General features: G+C 43.1%; 1 protein-coding gene across 8 annotated transcripts in view; it reads right to left on the bottom strand.

The window, feature by feature from the left end:
* Positions 1-22628, bottom strand: part of rere (arginine-glutamic acid dipeptide repeats) — a 530103-nt gene that overhangs the window by 161597 nt on the left and 345878 nt on the right. For all 8 annotated transcript variants that reach the window (XM_033048501.1, XM_033048500.1, XM_033048503.1 and 5 more), the window contains one exon: positions 5816-5940. In XM_033048501.1, the coding sequence (XP_032904392.1) occupies positions 5816-5940 (125 nt within the window). The remainder of the gene's footprint in view (positions 1-5815; positions 5941-22628) is intronic.

The following is a 22628-nucleotide window of genomic DNA, read 5'->3' as shown; positions in this document are numbered from 1 at the left end:
TTTTATGGGAAAGATGTGGAAGAGAAATGGAGGACATTTAAAGATGACATTTTAAGAGTACAGAATCTTTATGTCCCTGTTCGGTTGAAAGGAAATAGTAAAAATTGGAAAGAGCCATGGTTTTCAAGGGAAATTGGACACGGTTCGGAAAAAGAGAGAGATCTACAATAATTATAGGCAGCATGGAGTAAATGAGGAGCTTGAGGAGTATAAAGAATGTAAAAAGAATCTTAAGAAAGAAATTAGAAAAGCTAAAAGAAGATATGTTGCTTTGGCAAGTAAGGTGAAAGTAAATCCAAAGGGTTTCTACAGCTATATTAATAGCAAAAGGATAACGAGGGATAAAATTGGTCCATTAGAGAGTCAAAGTGGACAGCTATCTGCAGAGCCAAAAGAGATGGGGAGATATTGAACAATTTCTTTTCTTCGGTATTCACCAAGGAGAAGGATATTGAATTATGTGAGGTAAGGGAAACAAGTAGAGTAGCTATGGAAACTATGAGATTCAAAGAAGAGGAAGTACTGACACTTTTGAAAAATATAAAAGTGGATAAGTCTCCAGGTCCGGACAGGATATTCCCTAGGACATTGAGGGAAGTTAGTGTAGAAATAGCAGGGGCTATGACAGAAATATTTCAAATGTCATTAGAAACGGGAATAGTGCCGGAGGATTGGCGAACTGCGCATGTTGTTCCATTGTTTAAAAAGGGTTCTAAGAGTAAACCTAGCAATTATAGACCTGTTTGTTTGATGTCAGTGGTGGGCAAATTAATGGAAAGGATACTTAGAGATAATATATATAAGCATCTGGATAAACAGGGTCTGATTAGGAACAGTCAACATGGATTTGTGCCTGGAAGGTCATGTTTGACTAATCTTCTTGAATTGTTTGAAGAGGTTACTCGGGAAATTGATGAGGGTAAAGCAGTGGATGTTGTATATATGGACTTCAGTAAAGCCTTTGACAAGGTTCCTCATAGAAGGTTGGTTAAGAAGGTTCAATTGTTGGGTATTAATGGTGGAGTAGCAAGATGGATTCAACAGTGGCTGAATGGGAGATGCCAGAGAGTAATGGTGGATGGCTGTTTGTCAGGTTGGAGGCCAGTGACTAGTGGGGTGCCACAGGGATCTGTGTTGGGTCCACTGTTGTTTGTCATGTACATCAATGATCTGGATGATGGTGTGGTAAATTGGATTAGTAAGTATGCAGATGATACAAAGATAGGTGGTGTTGTGGATAATGAAGTAGATTTTCAAAGTCTACAGAGAGATTTATGCCAGTTGGAAGAGTGGGCTGAAAGATGGCAGATGGAGTTAAATGCTGATAAGTGTGAGGTGCTACATCTTGGCAGGACAAATCAAAATAGGACGTACCTGGTAAATGGTAGGGAATTGAGGAATGCAGTTGAACAGAGGGATCTAGGAATAACTGTGCACAGTTCCCTGAAGGTGGAATCTCATGTAGATAGGGTGGTAAAGAAAGCTTTTGGTGTGCTGGCCTTTATAAATCAGAGCATTGAGTATAGAAGTTGGGATGTAATGTTCAAATTGTACAAGGCATTGGTGAGGCCAGTTCTGGAGTATTGTGTACAATTTTGGTCGCCTAATTATAGGAAGGATGTCAACAAAATAGAGAGAGTACAGAGGAGATTTACTAGAATGTTGCCTAGGTTTCAGCAACTAAGTTACAGAGAAAGGTTGAACAAGTTAGGTCTTTATTCTTTGGAGTGCAGAAGGTTAAGGGGGGACTTGATAGGGGTCTTTAAAATGATGAGATAGAGAGAGTTGACGTGGATAAGCTTTTCCCACTGAGAGTAGGGAAGATTCAAACAAGAGGACATGACTTGAGAATTAAGGGACAGAAGTTTAGGGGTAACATGAGGGGGAACTTCTTTACTCAGAGTGGTAGCTGTGTGGAATGAGCTTCCAGTGAAGGTGGTGGAGGCAGGTTCGTTTTATCATTTAAAAATAAATTGGATAGTTATATGGACGGGAAAGGAATGGAGGGTTATGATCTGAGTGCAGGTAGATGGGACTAGGGGAGAATACGTGTTCGGCACGGACTAGAAGGGCCGAGATGGCCTGTTTCCGTGCTGTAATTGTTATATGGTTATATGGTTATATGGATTAAAATTCAAAGTGGTCACATTACTATTATTGAGAAACTCAACAATTTCCTTCAATTCCAACCAAAATTAATTCTCAGCATTCAAACTATTACTCAATATTACTTTGAAAAAAATAGGATAATAAGGTACATGAAACTTTATATGACTTTTTCAAAATGCATCTTCGCCACAAGGTATGTCCATTTCCCTTCTCTCACAAGGCAGCACCAAGAGAATCCCTTCCAAGGCTGTTCTTAATCCCAATGGTCAATGATTATTTTTTGCTCATCACCTCTCTCCACAGAGATTAACAAAATTCCATGTTAGTGCCTGACTCTTCAGTTGAGATAGTGACATTATCATGTGGAGAAATGTGCTATAAACTGAGTTAATTACCCCTCCTCGCCTGAAGTGGAATCATAAAGTTCATGGGAAATTTTTGAATGGCACAGGTATATTCAGCCAATTGCATCTGTGCCAGTCAAAAAATAGAGTAACCCAACTTAGTTCCATCTTCTTGCATTGAATCTTTAATCTTCCAATTCACATCCTAGTGTTTTCCAAATGTGAAGAGGGTTTCTGCCACTGCCAGTCTATGAGATAATGAATTCCAGAACTGTGACCACCTACTGGGTGAAATAAGTTTTCCCTCAGCACCCACCTATTCCTCCTATTAACGACTTTTAATCTCTCTATCTATCGATCTATCTATCTAACACTCTCTACCCGTGTGTTAAAGTCAAATAGAAAATATCAGCAGCCTACTTTACTATGAAATGCATCACATCTGAAACTATCGTCAATGATTAGTAATCAGGCACAAAAGCTCAAAGCTTCCTTTGAGCTGTCCCACGTCCAGGTGCCCAGAAGAAATTGATGTTTCCACAGCATTTGTCAAACAGATCAGTGCGACCCTCCTCCTTCGTTTCAAACTGGATGCTGCGCTTAGAACTGTTATCTTTTCCTAAAGTAATGCCACTAAAATAATGGCAATCCCTTCACTGTCCAATGTCATTATTAATTTGCTCAACCTTTATTCTCACCCCTTGCCCCTTTTCTCTATCCCTCTGCACATTCCTACCAGTAGGCTCTTTCGAGTGCCATTATTCTTTATAATAATTTCAATAAATTCTACTTCCTGCATGCTGCAAAGATAGTGAGCTGGAATACTTCTTTGCAAGCAGAGAGTAATCAGTTCTTCACAATGCTGCATGGACTAATGCAGAAAGGCATCGACAGAGCACATAGAAACATAGAAAATAGGTTCATGAGTAGGCCATTCGGCCCTTCGAGCCTGCACCGCCATTCGATATGATCATGGCTGATCATCCAACTCAGTATCCCATCCCTGCCTTCTCTCCATACCACCTGATCCCTTTAGCCACAAGGGCCACATCTAACTCCCTCTTAAATATAACCAATTAACTGGCCTCAACTACCTTCTGTGGCAGAGAATTCCACAGATTCACCACTCTCTGTGTAAAAAATGATTTTCTCATCTCGGTCCTAAAAGACTTCCCTCTTATCCTTAAACTGTGACGCCTAGTTCTGGACTTCCCCAACATCGGGAATAATCTTCCTGCATCTAGACTGTCCAACCCCTTAAGAATTTTGTAAGTTTCTATAAGATCCCCTCTCAATCTTCTGAATTCTAGCGTGTACAAGCCGAGTCTATCCAGTCTTTCTTCATATGAAAGTCCTGCCATCCCAGGAATCAGTCTGGTGAACCTTCTCTGTACTCCCTCTATGGCAAGAATGTCTTTCCTCAGATTAGGAGACCAAAACTGTACGCAATACTCCAGGTGTGGTCTCACCAAGACCCTGTACAACTGCTCTTCTACTCAAATTCTTTTGCTATGAATGCTAACATACCATTTGCTTTCTTCACTGCCTGCTGCACCTGCATTCCTACTTTCAATGACTGGTGTACCATGACACCCAGGTCTCGTTGCATCTCCCCTTTTCCTAATCGGCCACCATTCAGATAATAGTCTACTTTCTTGGTTTTGCCACCAAAGTGGATAACCTCACATTTATCCACATTATACTGCATCTGCCATGCATTTGCCCACTCACCCAACCTATCCAAGTCACCTTGCAGCCTCCTAGCATCCTCCTCACAGCTAACACTGCCCCCCAGCTTCGTGTCATCCGCAAACTTGGAGATGTTGCATTCAATTCCCTCATCCAGATCATTAATATATATTGTAAATAGCTGGGGTCCCAGCACTGAGCCTTGCGGTACCCCACTAGTCACTGCCTGCCATTCTGAAAAGGACCTGTTTACTCCTACTCTTTGCATCCTGTCTGCCAGCCAGTTCTCTATCCACATCAATACTGAACCCCCAATACCATGTGCTTTAAGTTTGTATACTAATCCCTTTTGTGGGACCTTGTCGAAAGCCTTCTGAAAGTCCAGATATAACACATCCACTGGTTCTCCCTTATCCACTCTACTAGTTACATCCTCGAAAAATTCTATAAGATTCGTCAGACATGACTTACCTTTCATAAATCCATGCTGACTTTGTCCAATGAATTCACCACTTTCCAAATGTGCTGCTATCCCATCTTTAATAACTGACTCCAGAATTTTCCCCACCACCGATGTTAGACTAACTGGTCTGTAATTCCCCGTTTTCTCTCTCCCTCCCTTTTTAAAAAGTGGGGTTACATTAGCTACCCTCCAGTCCTCAGGAACTACTCCAGAAGCTAAAGAGTTTTGAAAAATTATCACTAATGCATCCACTATTTCTGCGGCTACTTCCTTAAGTACTCTGGGATGCAACTTATCTGGCCCTGGGGATATATCGGCCTTTAATCCATTCAATTTACCTAACACCACTTCCCGGCTAACCTGGATTTCACTCAGTTCCTCCATCTCATTTAACCCCCGGTCCCTTGCTATTTCCGGCAGATTATTTATGTCTTCCTTAGTGAAGACAGAACCAAAGTAGTTATTCAATTGGTCTGCCATGTCCTTGTTCCCCATGATCAATTCGCCTGTTTCTGACTGCAAGGGACCTACATTTGTTTTAACTAATCTTTTCCTCTTCACATATCTATAAAAACTTTTGCAGTCAGTTTTTATGTTCCCTGCCAGTTTTCTTTCATAATCTATTTTCCCTTTCCTAATCAAGCCTTTTGCCCTCCTCTGCTGGACTCTGAATTTCTCCCAGTCCTCTGGTAGGCTTCTTGTTCTGGCTAATTTGTACGCTTCATATTTTGTTTTGATACTATCCCTGATTTTCCTTGTTATCCACGGATGCACTACCTGCCCTGATTTATCATTTTGCCAAACTGGGATGAACACTTGTTGTAGTTCATCCATGCAGTTTTTAAATGCCTTCCATTGCATATCCATCGTCAACCCTTTAAGAATCATTTGCCAGTCTATCTTGGCCAATTCACGTCTAATACCCTCAAAGTCACCTTTCTTTAAGTTCAGGACCCTTGTTTCTGAATTATTTCCCAGGCACGACACCACTCGGCCCGTATACGATATGGATAGGGAGCACTTCAGAATGGGTTTAGGTGGAGATAAAACATCTTAAAAACAGCAGAATAAAGTCGTTTTCTTTAACCCATAATCATATTTGAACCTGATCGTGAAAACCTTTGATTATTTGTTTCCTCATATGTATTTGAAGCACTTACATTCTCTGAAACAGTTAATGGGAGGGATCAGGCTTCCAGCGCCGTCTTACCTGGCCGCTCTCAAGTACATCAGAAGCTCGCAATCGTTGACACCAGGTGTCCAAACCAGCTCCTCGTGTTCTGTGACCATCTCACCACTGGACAGGGGAAGAGGCTTCAATTCTGGAAGCTTCGCCTGACAAGAGGGAACATTTAATTGGAATTATATTTCAACAGAATCAATTGTTCAACCATAAAAGAGATAGCCCAGAGCAAAGACAACATTGAACAGTTTATTTCCCAGGCATGTAAAAACAGATGTACAAAGAGTAAGCCAAGACAATGAAGCGAACAGAACCATTAGTGCAATAGGTAAGGATCTTGTATCTTGTATCCTAAATCGGAAATATATCATTGTCACTTTCTGCAAGGGAATTAAGGATGAGTAATAAATGCTTGTGATGTGAGCCATGTTTACATCATGAAAAAAAATGTAAATAATAAATATTCCTCTCTGATCTCACCTCTCAACTCTTGCTCCAGTAAATGTATGACCTCATAGGTGTTACTTCAGGCTCCCATTTCTTCACCTGAGCTGCCAATTTTCACCATTTCATGGGACTGGCTAGCAATCAGAGTCCACTGTACGCCACCAAACCCACTGCATTCGCTCCTATCATGTCTCCCTGTATCCCTTCTCCAACCTCCCTCCCCCACCCCTCCCTCCCCCACCCCCCCCTCCCCCACCCTGCTAATCATCTGCATCTCCAACCCCCAATCACATTTGTTCTGATGAAGTCATCTGACAAACCAGAGCCTACAATATGCATTGCTTTTTTTCTCAACCATGGATATCCTTCCAACAGTATTGTTAGTTTTCAACTGTGGCCACATTATTTCTTGCACTTCAGTTCTCACTCCCTTTCCCCTTACAGAACAAGGATATGATACCCTTGACCTTTCTTTTCTGCTGAACTAGCTTGAACAATTATCCGCTATAATTCCCAATGCCACCAGGGTGAAGCACTTTGCCCTTTTCTCCCTTTGCCCTTTTCTCCGGCAACTTTGGGTCATGTTTTTACATCCACTAAAACCCACTCCTCCATTCTTTGACAACCTCTTCTGAAAGTGTAGATTATATAACTTCTAGCTATCTCTCTACACCACCCAGACACACTTCACATGTGAAGCAGTGATTTTGACAGAATTTCAATTTCATATTACTGCAATAGGTTCTCTCGTTACTTTAGTTTCTCCACACTGGGGACACCAAAGGCAGAACGTGTGACTGGTTTGCAGAACATCACAGCTCAGTCCACAAGCATGGAGCTTCAAGCTGCCCGTCATTTTAATTCTCTGTCTTATTCCCACAATGACCTCAGCCTCCAACACTGTCCCAATGTAGGTCAATGCAGGCTTGAGGAACAACATCTCACATTGCAACTGAGCATGTTGCAGCATTCCTAGCACAAGATTCAGCTCACAAATTACAGATAATGTTATATCCCGCATCTTCTACCCCAGATTTCAAGCTTTCCATCTTTGGTGATTTCAGGTACATATTCTGCAGGCTGACCTATTGCTCCTTTACTCCTCGTATTGCCAGCACCTTTTATTTGCACTATTGTTGCTTTGTCTTACAATTTATCCTCCTTTTGTTTGCATTTCCCTTTTGTTCGTTCCTTCCACCCTCTGCCTTTTGTCATCACAAAGCTAGTTTAACACTATTTTTTCACAGTTCCAGTGAAAGAACAGCAAACTGAGACATTAGGAAACATTAGTTGTTCCTCTCTGCAGAGATGCTGTCCAACTTGAGTACTTGCAGCATTTTCCAATTTTATTTCAATTTTCTAACAATTAATTTTGCTATACTGCCACATATCCTTACCATAGATCGTACAATAAATCCTAATAATAAGCGACTGTAGGTGTTTTATCTGCTATAACTGATTAAAGTATTATCATTGTATAAGTAGTAGGAATCAGGCACGGAAATCGCTATCAAAATATGGGGGGACCGGGGGACACAATTTCTTGGCGGCCGCGCGCGCATGCGCACACTCACGCGAGGCGTCGGAGGCTTCAGCCGTGGGCCCTGTGAACGGTCATTTCAGCTTAATCCAGCGCTAAATGCAGCTCAACTCTGCCTGCGCTGGCTGTAAGCCTGGGCCATATTTCCCGTAAGTCCAGGCAGGGCTGTATGTTAACCTGGCGGGACAGGCAGAGTTGAGCTAGATTTAGCGCTGCTTCTCAGTTACACCCCCCTACTTCCGCCTCTGACCGACTCCTCCCTCCTCCAAACATCGCACTGAATCATCATCATGTCCCGTCCCTACTGCCTCGATCAGCAGTCCCACCCCCACTGTCTCGCAGAAAGCGGAGATTTCACCGGGTTTTAAAATCCGTATTACAAAAAATAGGGGGGAACGTCCCCCACCTCTCAAAACAGAGGGGGAGGGAGGGGGGGGGGGGGTCGTGTCCCCCCTGCCCCCCCGGGATTTCCACCCCTGGTAGAAATAAACAACTGCAGTTGCTGATTAATACACAAAAGGACACAAAGTGCTGGAGTAACTCTGCAGGTCAGGCAGCATCTGGACAACATGTTTCAGCTCGAGACCTTTCTTCAGACTCTCGGTCTGGAATTGGGCATGGTATCGAGGTGAGTTGACGGCCCCAACCTGCTGGCGTTCAGGGAAGAAGCGGGGATCGGTAGAGTCAATGGTCGCAGCCCATCGCGGCTGGAGTGTGGGTAAGGGTCGGCAGTGGTGGCGGCGGCTGAGGAAGCTGTGTGGGCCGGCGGTGGCAGCAGCGGTTTGGAAGTGGTGCTTGCCAGGGGCGGCGTGGGGGTTGTGAGTGGCAGGGGTCGGCAGCACGAGCAGGGGTGGTATGGGCAGCCGTCGGTAGATCAGTCTGCTATAACCAAAATCCGTTATATAGAGGCCCGTTAAAACGAGGGTTTACAGTTGTGTATACATTGCTAGATACACACTTGCTTCACCATTTTGCCCATGTGTTGACAGTTCCCATGCAAATATCAAGAAAGTCTATTTGTAGCCTATTTACTCTCATACTGTACACTACATTACTTGCTGATGGGCTTTGTATGTTGGTAGGTTGATGTTTTAAAATTGGCCCATCAATGACAGAAGGTTGACACAAGGAACTGCAGATGCTGGAATCTTGAGCAAAACACAAAGTGCTGGAGTAACTCAGCGGGTCAGACAACATCTGTAGAAGGAATAGACAGATGAAGCTGCGGGTCAGGACCCTTCTTCAGAAGGCTGCCCACAATATCAGTTACATCTCAGCCTTCCACTGTACCTCGGGGAACACATGAATAAACTGCTCAAACTCATCTGAGGCCCAATTGTTTAGTTTCTCCTGATCAATGGTCTCCTGATCAATGCCAAATAAATGTCAGTAGCTTGATAAAGCAAAAGAGTAAACAAGAAGAAAGACTGGATAGACTCGGCTTGTACTCGCTAGAATTTAGAAGATTGAGGGGGGATCTTATAGAAACTCACAAAATTCTTAAGGGGTTGGACAGGCTAGATGCAGGAAGTTTATTCCCGATGTTGGGGAAGTCCAGAACAAGGGATCACAGTTTAAGGATAAGGGGGAAGTCTTTTAGGACCGAGATGAGAAAAACATATTTTACACAGAGAGTGGTGAATCTGTGGAATTCTCTGCCACAGAAGGTAGTTGAGGCCAGTTCATTGGCTATATTTAAGAGGGAGTTAGATGTGGCCCTTGTGGCTAGAGGGATCAGGGGGTATGGAGAGAAGGCAGGTACAGGATACTGAGGTGGATGATCAGCCATGATCATATTGAATGGCGGTGCAGGCTCAAAGGGCCGAATGGCCTACACCTGCACCTATTTTCTATATTTCTAATATATCACTGAAGTTTGACTTGATGTGGGGAATTGCGCTTGTTTTAGAGAGGGCAAATGCATCAGCAGCTCTGTTTCCAAAACCAGGGCCACAACACTTCCCCAAAACAACTTTTCAACTAATTGTTCAAAAAGGAACTGCAGATGCTGGAATATCGAAGGTACACAAAATTGCTGGGGAAACTCAGCGGGTGCAGCAGCATCTATGGAGCGAAGGAAATAGGCGACGTTTCGGGCCGAAACCCTTCTTCAGACTGATGGGGGTGGGGGGGGGGAAAGAAAGAAGGAAAAGGGGAGGAGGAGGAGGAGCCCGAGGGCGGGCGGATGGGAGGGTGGGAGGAGACAGCTAGAGGGTTAAGGAAGGGGAGGAGACAGCAAGGGCTAGCCAAATTGGGAGAATTCAATGTTAATGCTGTGGTATCGAGTCTGGGTAAGACTCAACTCAATTCTCCCAATTTGTCTCCTCCCCTTCCTTAACCCTCTAGCTGTCTCCTCCCATCCTCCCATCCGCCCGCCCTCGGGCTCCTCCTCCTCCTCCCCTTTTCCTTCTTTCTTTCCCCCCCCCCCACCCCCCATCAGTCTGAAGAAGGGTTTCGGCCCGAAACGTCGCCTATTTCCTTCGCTCCATAGATGCTGCTGCACCCGCTGAGTTTCCCCAGCAATTTTGTGTAACTTTTCAACTAAATTGGTTTTCTCTTTGGCACGATAAGGTTAAATGTTATATCATCTAAAATACAAAGTATGACTACAAAAAGATGACAAAAAGCACTGAAACTTTGAGTGCTTTGTTCTATTTTTACAAAACCTCTGTCATTTTTAGTGCACTCAGCTTCCACTAAATCATCAAACACTTAAGATTTTTTTTTTAATCAGCACGATTTTAAGATAGCTAAAGAAATCTCAAAGATATGATAATATCAATTTTTCTAAATAACAAAAGATTATGTAAAACAGTATTAGAGATCAATGCAATACGTTTTATCCATTTTTAAAATTTTGGATTATGAATGAAAGCATGAAATAAATTGGAACAATGCTCAATATTCCCAAGAGTTGACTGAAATTTTTTGCAGTGCATAGGCAAAATGGTTGTGAAGATAGACACAAAATGCTGGAGTAACTCAGCAGGACAGGCATCGTCACTGGTGAGAAGGAATGGGTGACGTTTTGGGTCGAGACCCTCTTCAGACTGAGGCTTGCTTCGAGTAAAACTGGGACAACATTTAGGCATGGCTTTGTAACTAGTACTTGTGCTACACAAGTGCCAAGGCATGACCATCTCCAGCCAGGAATTTTACGACCATCCCAAGCTATCTGCTAATCTGTTTAATCGTGGGATCATAACTGAAGGTCTTTTGGATCATCATTACAATAAAATAGGTTTAGCAAACAACAGAGAATGATCCACCCCTCAAACCATTCCCACTATTGAAAAGGTGCAGGCCGTAAATCTATTGGTACTTCCAAGAAAAGATGATGGGGGAAGACCATAGGAACTGAGTGATCTATCAATACAAGACCCCAGGAACGGTGCTGCCAGACCCCAGAAACGGTCGGCATGGTGCGTGAAGCCTTGAGACGTACACTTTCCACCGCTCAATACCAGCCTTCCACACTGAGCCAGGGCAGAGTCATCACTGCAGGAGCGCCAGTGGGCCAGCAGGATTCACATCAGGCTCCCAACACCCTGGTATGAAGGGCAGCAGAGTGCAGCCCATTGGAATTGTTCTTTTAAAGTACAGTGGTGTAATTGGACGAATCTTCATACTCCTGGGCTTAGCGTGCTAAAACGAATCTGCATTCTGTATACTCAAATGCACTGTAGTATCAGGATATCAGAATACTCAAATACACTATGTGATTTAAAAAAAACCTCAAATAAAACAATGATTTTGGAAACCTGATAGAAATTGCTGAACACACTCAGGCAACCATTGTGAATAAGAAACTGGGATAAATGTTTCTGATAAAAGGTCAGCGGCCCGATACAACTGCTTTGCTCTCCACTGGCACTGCCTAACCTTCAGAGCATTTTCTGCTTTTATGTTGCCTCAGCTGAGATCAGCTAACTCAGCTCAGAGCAGGATTCAAAAAGCAGCCTTCACGTTTATATCAAAGTCTCCTTACCAACCATGCCATTAGGGAGCTTTAAAGAATGAGAACTTGTTATTTGTTTTCCTGAGGTTTTCTTGCAAACATTTTGTTTTATAACAGCCATTTGATGCAACTTTAAGTGACTTGCACGATGCCAACACAATAGAAATTTTCTCTGCATGGCTTCTACACATAGCGGGTGAACGAAAGGAGCATTATGCCTCAGGCAACATGGAAATATATCTTGTTAAAATTATTTATGGAACTGAATGCTTGCTTGGCACCAAGGCTGTAATATAATTGTGGAAGGGCTGAACTGGGCTGTGTTCTGCAGATGAGCCTGACTTTGGAAAGAGACTATGATCCAGAAACTGCTGTGATCAGCTTATTAATTGATTGATTGAATTGAATGAAAGATACAGCATAGAAACAGGCCCTTTGTCTCACTGATACCATGATAACCATCAATAACCGGTTCACACTAGTTCTGGTGTCCCACTTTAGCATCCACCCCCCCTACATATTATCGACAATTTGCTAAGGCCACTTAACCCATAAACCTGCCCATCTTTGGGATGTGGAAACACCATGAAAACTCCATGCAGATAGGACCCGAGGTCAGGATCGAACAGGGGTCTCTGGCACTTAGGCAGCAGGTCTAACAGCTGTGCCACCTCATTTGCACCTACATTTGCAATTTACAACATTTGCAACTTTATTTGGTGACAAACACATATCAGCTTAGAGAAGGATAAGTCTCGTTGTGCTAATCCCTCATTCAGGAGGACTAATTTAAGTTGCCATCTTAAATCCAATTAAGTAATAAGTAGAAATTTAGAACACACAAGTAGCACGACTTAAGGGCCTGTCCCACTAACGCAACTTTTCAGCGACTGTCTTCGACCTTCAAGCTCGAGGGCACTCGCCTGAAAAACCTCGAGCTGGATCGACCGTCAGCGATGAAACCGCGAGCTGGATCGACCGTCAACACACACACACACACACAAACACATCGCAAAGGCGGGGGCCAGGGAAAGCGGGGAGCGCTGCCTGAAATTCACACCCGCGATGATCAGGAAGGTAAAAGACGGCTGGCACAGTGTACGGTAAGTCCTTTAGAGAGCACGGGGGGAGAGAGGGGAGAGAAGGGGGAGGGAGAAGGAGTAGAGACACTTTTAAGAAGCCAGACAACATAATAAGCGGGCATTTAACATTACCGGTCTGTTTTCCTTGGTTCTGAAAACTCCAATGAGCCAATTAAAATGCCCGGTCAGCAAAGGGGATTGCCTACGGCTGTAACTAAATAACGACCCCACCACTGCAATAGGAGTTCAAAAGAACCATGCCGACCAATTTTTACTCGCTGAAAAATGTTCCTCGACCAAACTGAGCCCGCGAGTATGCGGGAACTTCTCTCGAGCATGAAGGAGAGTTCCAGTGACCTCCTACGACCTCCTATGACCACGTGTCGACCATGCTGCGAGTTTGAGTCGAGCGCAAACTCTTCTAAACTCGCAAATTAGGTCGCCGCAGTGGGACAGGCCCTTTAGGCTGGCATTTAAACCCTGAAGTGCTGCAATTTCTATCTTTCTAATGTTTCTTAACCCCAAAACACCCACCTCAGAAGGACTGCTGAGGCTGCAATAATAAAATATTTCAATAGCAAAAAATGATCACATTCGTTAATTAAATATATTAAGGATAACTGAATCAAGACTGGACGGAGCTAACATATTGTTCGGCGATGATGTAAATGAAATAAGGTCCAAATATCTTGTTCTTTTGTTGTACTATGCTATTAAAAATGTGAATGCACGATCCCCATCATTATCGATGCTGTCCACATTAGCTGAGAATAATTGGGCATCGCGAGCAGCAACCCTGTCGGATGGGAAATGCTACACTTTCACATTATCACTGATGCAAGGACCAACCTAGTTTCAATGAGCTGAGTAGGAGAACATGCTGGGGGCTGCCCCAGGCACAGCTAAAACCTGACAGAGCTGCAACACAGGGACTAGGGTGTGTGCTAGGCAATAGAATCAGCATCCTGGAGATGGAGGTAAGTAATCCTTCGACGACTAGATCAGAACACACACAAAATCAAAGACAAAGTGAAAGCGAGTGATCTGTAGCAAGCTGGAAAGAACTAAGGAAGGACAGAAGTCCATGTAAAAGTGCATGCCCTGCACATGGTGGTCAAGCTCTTTCATAAGTTTCTCAGCTCCAACCTCCTTCACATGGAGTCCAATGGTGAAACACAAACATGCGTAGTTTTGTCAGGATTCACAAAAATTGGGTTAAAGAACCGTTGTTAATGTGTATGGGAAGATAGGTACGGTATATGTATATATTTTTTAAAGAACGTTATGTATTTTGAATGATTAATGAAACCTCAAGTGTGGGATGTGGCTTGTATGTGTTTTGGATGTTTCCAGTTCCATGGATGGAGGCAATGCTCATCAGCAAGAGGATTCCATTGATATTAGCCAGTTGCAAAGTCCTGACTTCTAAAAGGAAAACTAAATCTTGTATTACACATTTTTTATCATTGATGAACATTTTGTAAATGAATATTCAACAGTTGGCAGAGACTCGGTCGGCTGAATGGCTGTGTCTCTCGATGACTCTAAATTACTCGGTCATTTCCTGATATCTGACTGACAAACCGGGACATTGTTGGTCCGTGAGCCATATATTAGTGATTGGCAAATTATTGGAGAAGATTCTTAGCGATAGGAGTTATTTGCATTTGGAAAAGGATGGACTTATTAGGAATAGTCAACATGGCCCTGTATGGGGAGGGGAAGTCATGTCTTACAAACTAAAGTTTTTATGAGGAAGTTACAAACATGTTTGATGAGGGCAGGTCATATGCTGTATACATGGAATTTAGGAAAGCTAGGCACTTTATGGGAGGTGGTAAAGAAAGCAAAAGGCATACCTGCCTACATAGGTTGGGAAATCATGTTGCAGGTTTATACAACGTTGGTTAAGCCACATTTGCAGTAAAGTGTGCAGTTCTGCCACTGCTTTGCAGGAAGGATGGAGACGCTTTGGAGAAGGTACAGAAGAGGTTCAACAGGATGTTGCAAGGATTAGGGAGTATTGGTTACAAGGAGAGGGTGGACAAACTTGGATTGTTTTCTCTGGAGCGTCGGAGGCTGAGGGGCAAACTGATAGAAGTATATAAAGTGGCGAGAGCACAGATAGAATAAATAGTCAAGTGTCTTTTTCCAGGGTAATAATGTCAAATACTCAAAGACATAAGTTTAAAATAAGAGGGGGAAAGATTAAAGGAGATTTTCGAGATAAGTTATTTGTTTTCACAGACAGAGCTTTCAGTGGCCTTGAACTGCCAGGGTAAGTGGCAGAGGCGGATACAACAGCAACATTTAAGAGGCATGTAGATAGATGAGTGAACAGACAAGTAATGCAGGAGATTGGCATCATCATCAGCACGGTAATCGTGGGCTGAAATGCCCGTTTCTCAGCTGTACTAAAGGGCCAGTCCACTGCTGCGACCTAATTCGCGAGTTTAGAAGAGTTTGCCCTCGACTCATACTCGCAGCATGGTCGACATGAGGTCCTAGGAGGTCTTTGTAATTCCTTCATGCTCGAGAGTAGTCCCCGCGTACTCAAAGTCTCAGCTAGGTCGCGGCGTTTTTTTCAACATGCTGAAAAATGCCCGCGAGTAAAAAGAGGTTGCCATGAAAAAAATCAATATTTTTTTACTCGTAGGTTTAGTCGAGGTATGTTGTAGTAGGTCGTAATGCTATCGTAGGTAGTCGAAGACAATGGAAGGTAATCAAAGGTGGTCGAAGGTAAAGCTCGTTGAGAAAAAGGTAAGTAAACCGACCGGTAATGTTAAATGCCCACTAAACTTTATTAAAAGTTGTCTGGCTTCTTAAAAGTGTCTCCACTCCTTCTCCCCCCCCCCCCCCCCCCCCCCCCCCCCCCCCCGTGTGTGTGCAGACGGACAATCCGCCTCGCAGTTTCATCGCTGACGGTCGATCCAGCTCGAGGTTTTTCAGGCTAGTGCCCTCGAGCTTGAAGGTCAAAGACAGTCGCTGAAAAGTCGCGTTAGTGGGACAGGCCCTTTGTGCTTTCAGTTGGGGATCCTACACTGTAATTGTATCATTAGGTGTAAAGTAAAAAGGTGTGTAAAGTGCAAACTAAATTTGAGTTCATCTATTTGAAACATTTACTTGACTTGCAATCAGCTACTATTGTAGACAACTACTATTATCTCCTTTAAGCGCAGTATTATAAGCTCACGAGGGAACAATACCACCCACCTGTATACCCTATTGATGTGATTCTTATTTTCATTAGCTGGCCTAAATGGATGACTTTCATCAGGTAGCATCTGCAAAACCTAAATCATAGGATCCTTAAATATGAAAAGGCTAAACATTCCAGTCACAGTTGGAATATATTTGCAAATAGAACACTCAAATGTCAATGCAAATGCAAACCCAGTTTGAAGAAATATTATCCATAATCTTTAAGTTGCCTGCCAGAGACTGTACCGTAAATGGTGAATATTATTAGGTTGAATATAGATGTCGATCAGCAATACAGTACCACATCCCACACCCTCAGAAGAGCACCATCTGCTGCACCAAGTGGCTGTGATACTCTGAACGCGCCAGCGTGGGTATCAGAAACATTTAATGACAATGTATTCCATAACAAATAATTGTAGAATATTAACAACACTGGATTTAGCATTTAAAAATATCAGGTTGCCAATTTACCATATAAAAGTTTTTCAAAATCTAAAAAGTTGGAAAGGAACAGTAGCCAACAGGTAGTGCTGCTAATGCACAGCATCAGTAACCCAGGATCAATTCTGGCCTCGAGTGTTGTGTTTGTGGATTGTGCACATTCTCCCTGTGGTTGTGTGGCTTTCCTCACATATGTAAAAGGTGTGCTGCAGGTTAGCTGGCCACAATACACCACCCCTAGTACAGGTAGATGGAAGGATAATTGGGGTGCGGAGGGGAGTTGATGGGTAGGTGAGGATAAATACATACTAGAGTGGGTTAACTCGGGAAAAGACACTGATGCGAGACTCGACAGGCTGAAAAAAAAAGAATCCCGTTGAACACTGGTTCCCACTTGTTCTAGACCATAACTATTTGAGAAGCAAATAGGAAATTCTCCTTCAAATTAATGTACGCACTCAACGGCTTCAGTCGAGACTGTTTGAACAGATTTCACATCGCAGCTAAAAGATTGTTTGGGATAAGAATTCATGATATGCCCCACAATTTAGTTGATGTGGCTCCAATTGCAGCTGGAACTTTACTCATATTTTGGTTGTGCAGTATGCTGCTTCATCTTCCCAAGTCCATTCTCAAACTCACCAGTGGACCAAGTTTTCAGAAAGTGGTTAAACCCCAGACTTCCACTATGTGCATGTAGGTTAACTCCTGAATCCTGTGAAGAAACACTCATCGCTTGCCTTAAGTGCCCCCTCTCCTGTCACAAATATAGGCCTTGTATAACAATTTACTCTGGCGTATATTATTCTCAGAGCACTACCAGAGGTGAGCAGGCCGGCAGAAGGCGCTAAGGTCCCGGCAGCCTCTCGCAGCCACCTGAGCTACTTCCCTTCACGGCCACAATGCAGTGGCTCCGCGCCCGGAGCACCACGGCAGCGGTGAGTGAGTGGGTTACTGGCATGATCCCTGACCCCATCCTTCTCAACACTCCTGCCCTCCCCGCAACTTTACCCCTGGCCAGACTCCCCACACGCTGTGAAAGGAACTCTCCCCCCAATTGGTCCCTTGAACTAGTATTGTCATTCAATAAGATCACAACTGATTCAACTTGGCCCGGTGTGCTCCCGTTTGTCCCACCATCTCCCCACCTGCCAACACCCTCCACCCCCAACCCATTCAGTAATTCAGAATGAAGGGGATTTGGAAGCTTTGGGCAAATTGAATTGTTACTTTCTTTATTTTTATTTTTTATTTTTACGGAGAGGATAACAATCTGTGCATGCGCGGTTTAAGAATTTTTTTTAAGCCGACTGACTGCCTACCCTGAGTAATTACTCATGGCATGTGCCTGATTATTCTCAAGAAAATAAAGACCAAACAAGTGCTATGAACACCTAAGTATTTGCATTTGCATAGTTAGTACTTATTTACTACTCAAACCTGAGCTAGTCTTGATACTTCTGTCAAACTGACATGGAAAAGTATAAGATAAGTTTGGGTTCATCTACTTCAAACATAAACTGCACTAGCAATTATAGTCAACAGAGCCACCACGATTGACAAATCTTGACAAATCTATCAAAGCTTCAAAAGAACACGGAATTTCATTGCACCCAGGAGTACAGAACAATAAATTAATCTGAATCTGGTGAAAATCATTAGTACATTGATACTAAGTACACTAATTACGATATCCTAAATTGGTCTTCTGAGACAAAGAAACAGCAGGACTTACACAATCAAAAAAGATGTTCACTGTTTCTGGTTGAAGTATTTCTCATACAATTCTACATAGTCCAAAATGCAAAGCCGTCTTTACCTTGCAGAGTTTTGTTTTAAATAACATTATTTTCTTCCCATTGTAAACTTGCTATTGGCAAAGGAGTCTACTCTTCACTGAATTATGTTCTGGCCTCTGGTGTCAAATAAGCAAATCAGGTTTGAGTCTTGCCAATACATCCTGACAGCCTACTTTGTCAGGATGGGTACTTTGATTCTGTACTGCTCACAAGATTTATTCAAATTCACACTCACATGCATTTAATTGTTCAATCAGTTAAAACTGACCAAATTTGCCATTACTCTCAGCATTGTAGAAACAAAGAACTGCAGATACTAATTATTACACAAAAGGACACAAAGTGCTGGAGCACTCTGGTGGTCAGGCAGCATCCTCGGAGAACATGGATAGGTAATGTTTCGGGTCACAACCTTCAGATTGAAGTTGTCTCGACTCAAAACGTCACCTATCCATGTTCTCCAGACATACTGCTTGACCGACTAAGTTACTCCAGCACTTTGTCCCCTTTTGCTCACAGTATTGTTGTCCTATTGAGTTCAACTATCTCAATAAACAATAGATTGCATTTGCAACTATCTACAGTTTATATAATGTAAATATTAACATTCCCACTGAAGGTGGCTGCTCAAACTTTATTTACTTACGACCACTGGAAATTGGTTCCTTTTTCAAGTCCCATATCTAAACTACAATATTGTCTCTGCCTCAACTGATCTGTGCAAGAATTTCATCTTCTGCGACCTTCCAACAGGGAAAAGGTATTTAAATTCACCTTTCATTCCATGCATTGATACTGTATGCCCTAATGCATGGTAACTCACAATTCCAGTTTAATATCTTCAGTAACTGCCCACTTCCTTATTTGGATACACATATCCGCACCCACAACTCTCTCATTGCGAATATGTGAATTAGGTTTGGCGGAAAGACTGAAGGACTTCACAAAAAGAACTTTGTCTTTCAACAAGACGCATATTTTTGCTGCTGAATTCTATTTATTTCAGTACTCATTTTTTTGCTGATGACTTCCATATTTTGGCAGAAATATATCAAAACCAGCATAAAAATATTATTTAAACCCATACCTACATAAATATATTAGATTAACCCTGAAACAGTTAATAACTTTAAGTTATTTTAGTGATGTTCCATGGTGACTTTGTCATTCTTATAATGGAGTCATAAATTGTTTTTGATCAAACATCTCTGCTGTCATCACCGAATATTGATTACTGTGTTCACCAAAGTAAAATATGAAGTTCACCTACCGTAACAAGGTAATTTGTCATTCTTTGCGAGAGGTTGGGTCTTCACATACAAACAGGACTGCCATCAAACATGGTGGTGTTGACTTGCTAAGAAAACAGGAATATCCCTCAAGAAATCTTCCTTAAGCTGCCTAATTGATCACATATGTTTCACCTTCGCCCAATTCACAAGAATACTTTCAGGCTTCATCTTTGGTTGGTCAGCTCCTGACACCAATGAAGACCTTCGGTGGCAAGGCAAGCAATGTAAAGACGTCACTGTACCATAGGTGCTCGTCTCATTCCTGACACAACGCCACACAAATTTTGAAAATACTTTGATCTATTCATCCATTAATTTTTAATTTCTTCAGGAGGAATCCTGCACTGGGGATTTCCTTTAATTAGTCTGTGCATGACAAAAATACACTGGAGAGTCTGGAATAGTCTATGTAAACAAGGGCTCTGTGGTATCTACGGGAATTCTTAAATCTGTCTGGTTTGTAAGCAATTGTTGCACACCGTGAAGGAGATAGAAACTCTGTCCTGAGAAAGTCTCGAGGAGGAGGAGCCATCTTGGGGAGCGGCTGCTAATCAGCAGCCGTCCGTTTACTTCGCTTTTTTAAAAAGTTTTTAGTAAGTCCTGTGTTTCGTCCGTTGGAGAAATTAACTTTTTAATGTGGGGGGTAGGGGGCAATTTTACTTCTAGGTCCCTACCTGGTCGGTGAGGCAGCTTTTTCTCCGGGCTGCCCGTCGACCCGTCCTCGTGGCCTACCAGCGGGCTTGGAGCGCTGTTTCCTGGCGGGGACCGCCCAGCACCTCGACGCAGCGCTGGGGCGCTGTCGCGGAGCGGAGCGAGCGATGCCTTGCCTGGGTCGCCGCGCTGGATCGACACGCTGGAGCTCCGGTGAGCTGTGTCCGCCGTGTTCGACACCTCCGGGCTGCGGGTCTGCGGAGCGGAGCGGGCGGCGCCGATTTCAACATCGGGAGCCTGGGAGCTCCAGGCCGGCGCGGCCTTGTCGGCTTCGGAAGCCGCCGTCTCCAGCTAGGAAGCGGCCGTTCCAGGTGGCCCAGCCGCTGAGAGGACTCTCCCGACGCCGGGGCAAGATCACCCAGTGAGAACGGCCAGGAACATCGGGCCTCCGTAGAGGCAATTGCGGTGGCCTCAATAGGCCTGACTTTGGGTGAACTTGGGGTTGGGGACTGGACATTGTGCCTTCCCCCACAGTGGTATCCATTGTGGGGGGGATGATTTTTTATTTTTTTTGGTCTGTAAGTAATCCTGTTAGTCTTTGTCCAAGATGGCTGTTGGAAGGGAGAGTGGACGCTGGCGCGCTTTAGCTGCCGCTGCTCTCTTTTCACATTGTGTTTTTGATTTTTTGTTTTTGGTCTGAATTCTGTTTTTAATTTGTGTTTCTGTGATGTCTTTATTATTTATTTTATTCTGATTATATGTTTTTTATTCCTGTTAATCTCTGTAAGGTGTCCTTGAGATTTCTGAAAGGCGCCCAAAAATAAAATTTATTATTATTATTATTATTATTAAAGTCTGCCTTGAGGATAACTCCACTGCTTCCAAAAGTAGTCTAACTGAACTGAACATGTGCAGATTTTTGTTGTTGGTTACTGGAAGAAACTGGGTGAACTCTCTCAATGTAACCAGTAACTGATGTGGGGAATTACATTATCCTAAAGTGACCTTTTCAACATGTGCCTGAATTGTGCGTAGTCTCTTATCACCGTTCTAGGCAAATAACCTAAAGCGAGAGATAAAACCTCAGGCTGCAAGTAGCTTGGTAAAAAAGCTGAGTACGCCTGACCACATGGATTCTATTTTTCATTATACTTATCTAGATGTCCAGCACATTGAAATATCCCCAGAACAAACTACTGAAGAGTGTAAGTATTTTTCTTTGCCCAAAATAGAGCAAAGACACCAAAAATACTAAATCCTGGATAATTTAATTCTCTAGCTGTTTTTGCAAAGGCACTGGCTGGCGCCTATTCACCTCTCTTAACCCCTTTACCCAACAGAATGAGAAGAATAGGACTAAGCCATTCAGTTCCATGATTTCAGTCTGTCATTCTAAATCACAGCTAATTTGCATTTCATTCTCATAGTCCATCTGCATTAGTACCGTATCCTTTAATACCTTTGCTTATTAAAAATCAATCTTAGAACCAAAATTATTAATTGGATTCGTGGCCACATGACCCTTTAGTCAAGAATTGTCGGTTTTTCCTCCCCCCCCCCCCCCCCCCCCCCCCTTATTGCGAAGAATTGCTTCCGGGTGCTAGCCATAAATATGCTCTCATTCCAATGTCCCCATGTTCAGGGATCCGTAAGAGAATCTACTGCATCAACCTCTAACAGATCATGCCTTATTGCTGCACTTTGTCTGGCATCCAGGCTTAACTAATTTCCTTTGACTTCAGAGCTTTCACAAATTCGAAATCTTTGCCCGGGCATCAATCTCAACAACTAAGTTTCAAATCCTCACGTTTTATCCATCGTGAAGTGTTGGTGGAATGGATTGCGTTGTGGACCCATTGGGTTCATTTCCACAACTCAACCCATCCCATCTTTATGTGGTGCTTCTGCTGCTACACAACAATGGCCATGACCTTTCTGGAGCCATTCCACAGGAAGGAGGGAGGAAGTCTATCATTCAGGTCATCATCTGGTAGAAAATCTGGGAGCAACGGGGGGGGGGGGGGGTGTACCTAAAACAATCTTGATCACAAGAAAAAAATGTACATGGTGTAAAAATGCAAACAGAAATCCTGAACCCAAGAGCCTGCATCCTCAGGTCTTAAAGGAAATGGCTGTGAAGATAGTGGAGTATTGCTTATAATCTACTGAAATTTCAGGCAGCAAGAACATTCAGCCTGGTTTCAAGCAGCACGGACATTTTTAAAGAAAAATCCTTACAGATATCTGCATCCTTGATCCAGATTTGATCAATAACAGAAAATGCCACCTTCAATAAACGAGTCAGAAAGCAAGAAACTAGAAGCCAGTTGTCTTTGGGGAAGTGCTGAAATCCATTATTAAATATAGTTGGAATAAGTAAGTCAGTTTTTGGATTGGCAATCCATATTCTATTCCTGTCATAACCA

Source organism: Amblyraja radiata, chromosome 31 (genome assembly GCF_010909765.2).
Source record: "Amblyraja radiata isolate CabotCenter1 chromosome 31, sAmbRad1.1.pri, whole genome shotgun sequence".
Taxonomy (NCBI): Eukaryota; Metazoa; Chordata; class Chondrichthyes; order Rajiformes; family Rajidae; genus Amblyraja; species Amblyraja radiata.
This window is presented reverse-complemented; position numbering and strand designations above follow the sequence as displayed.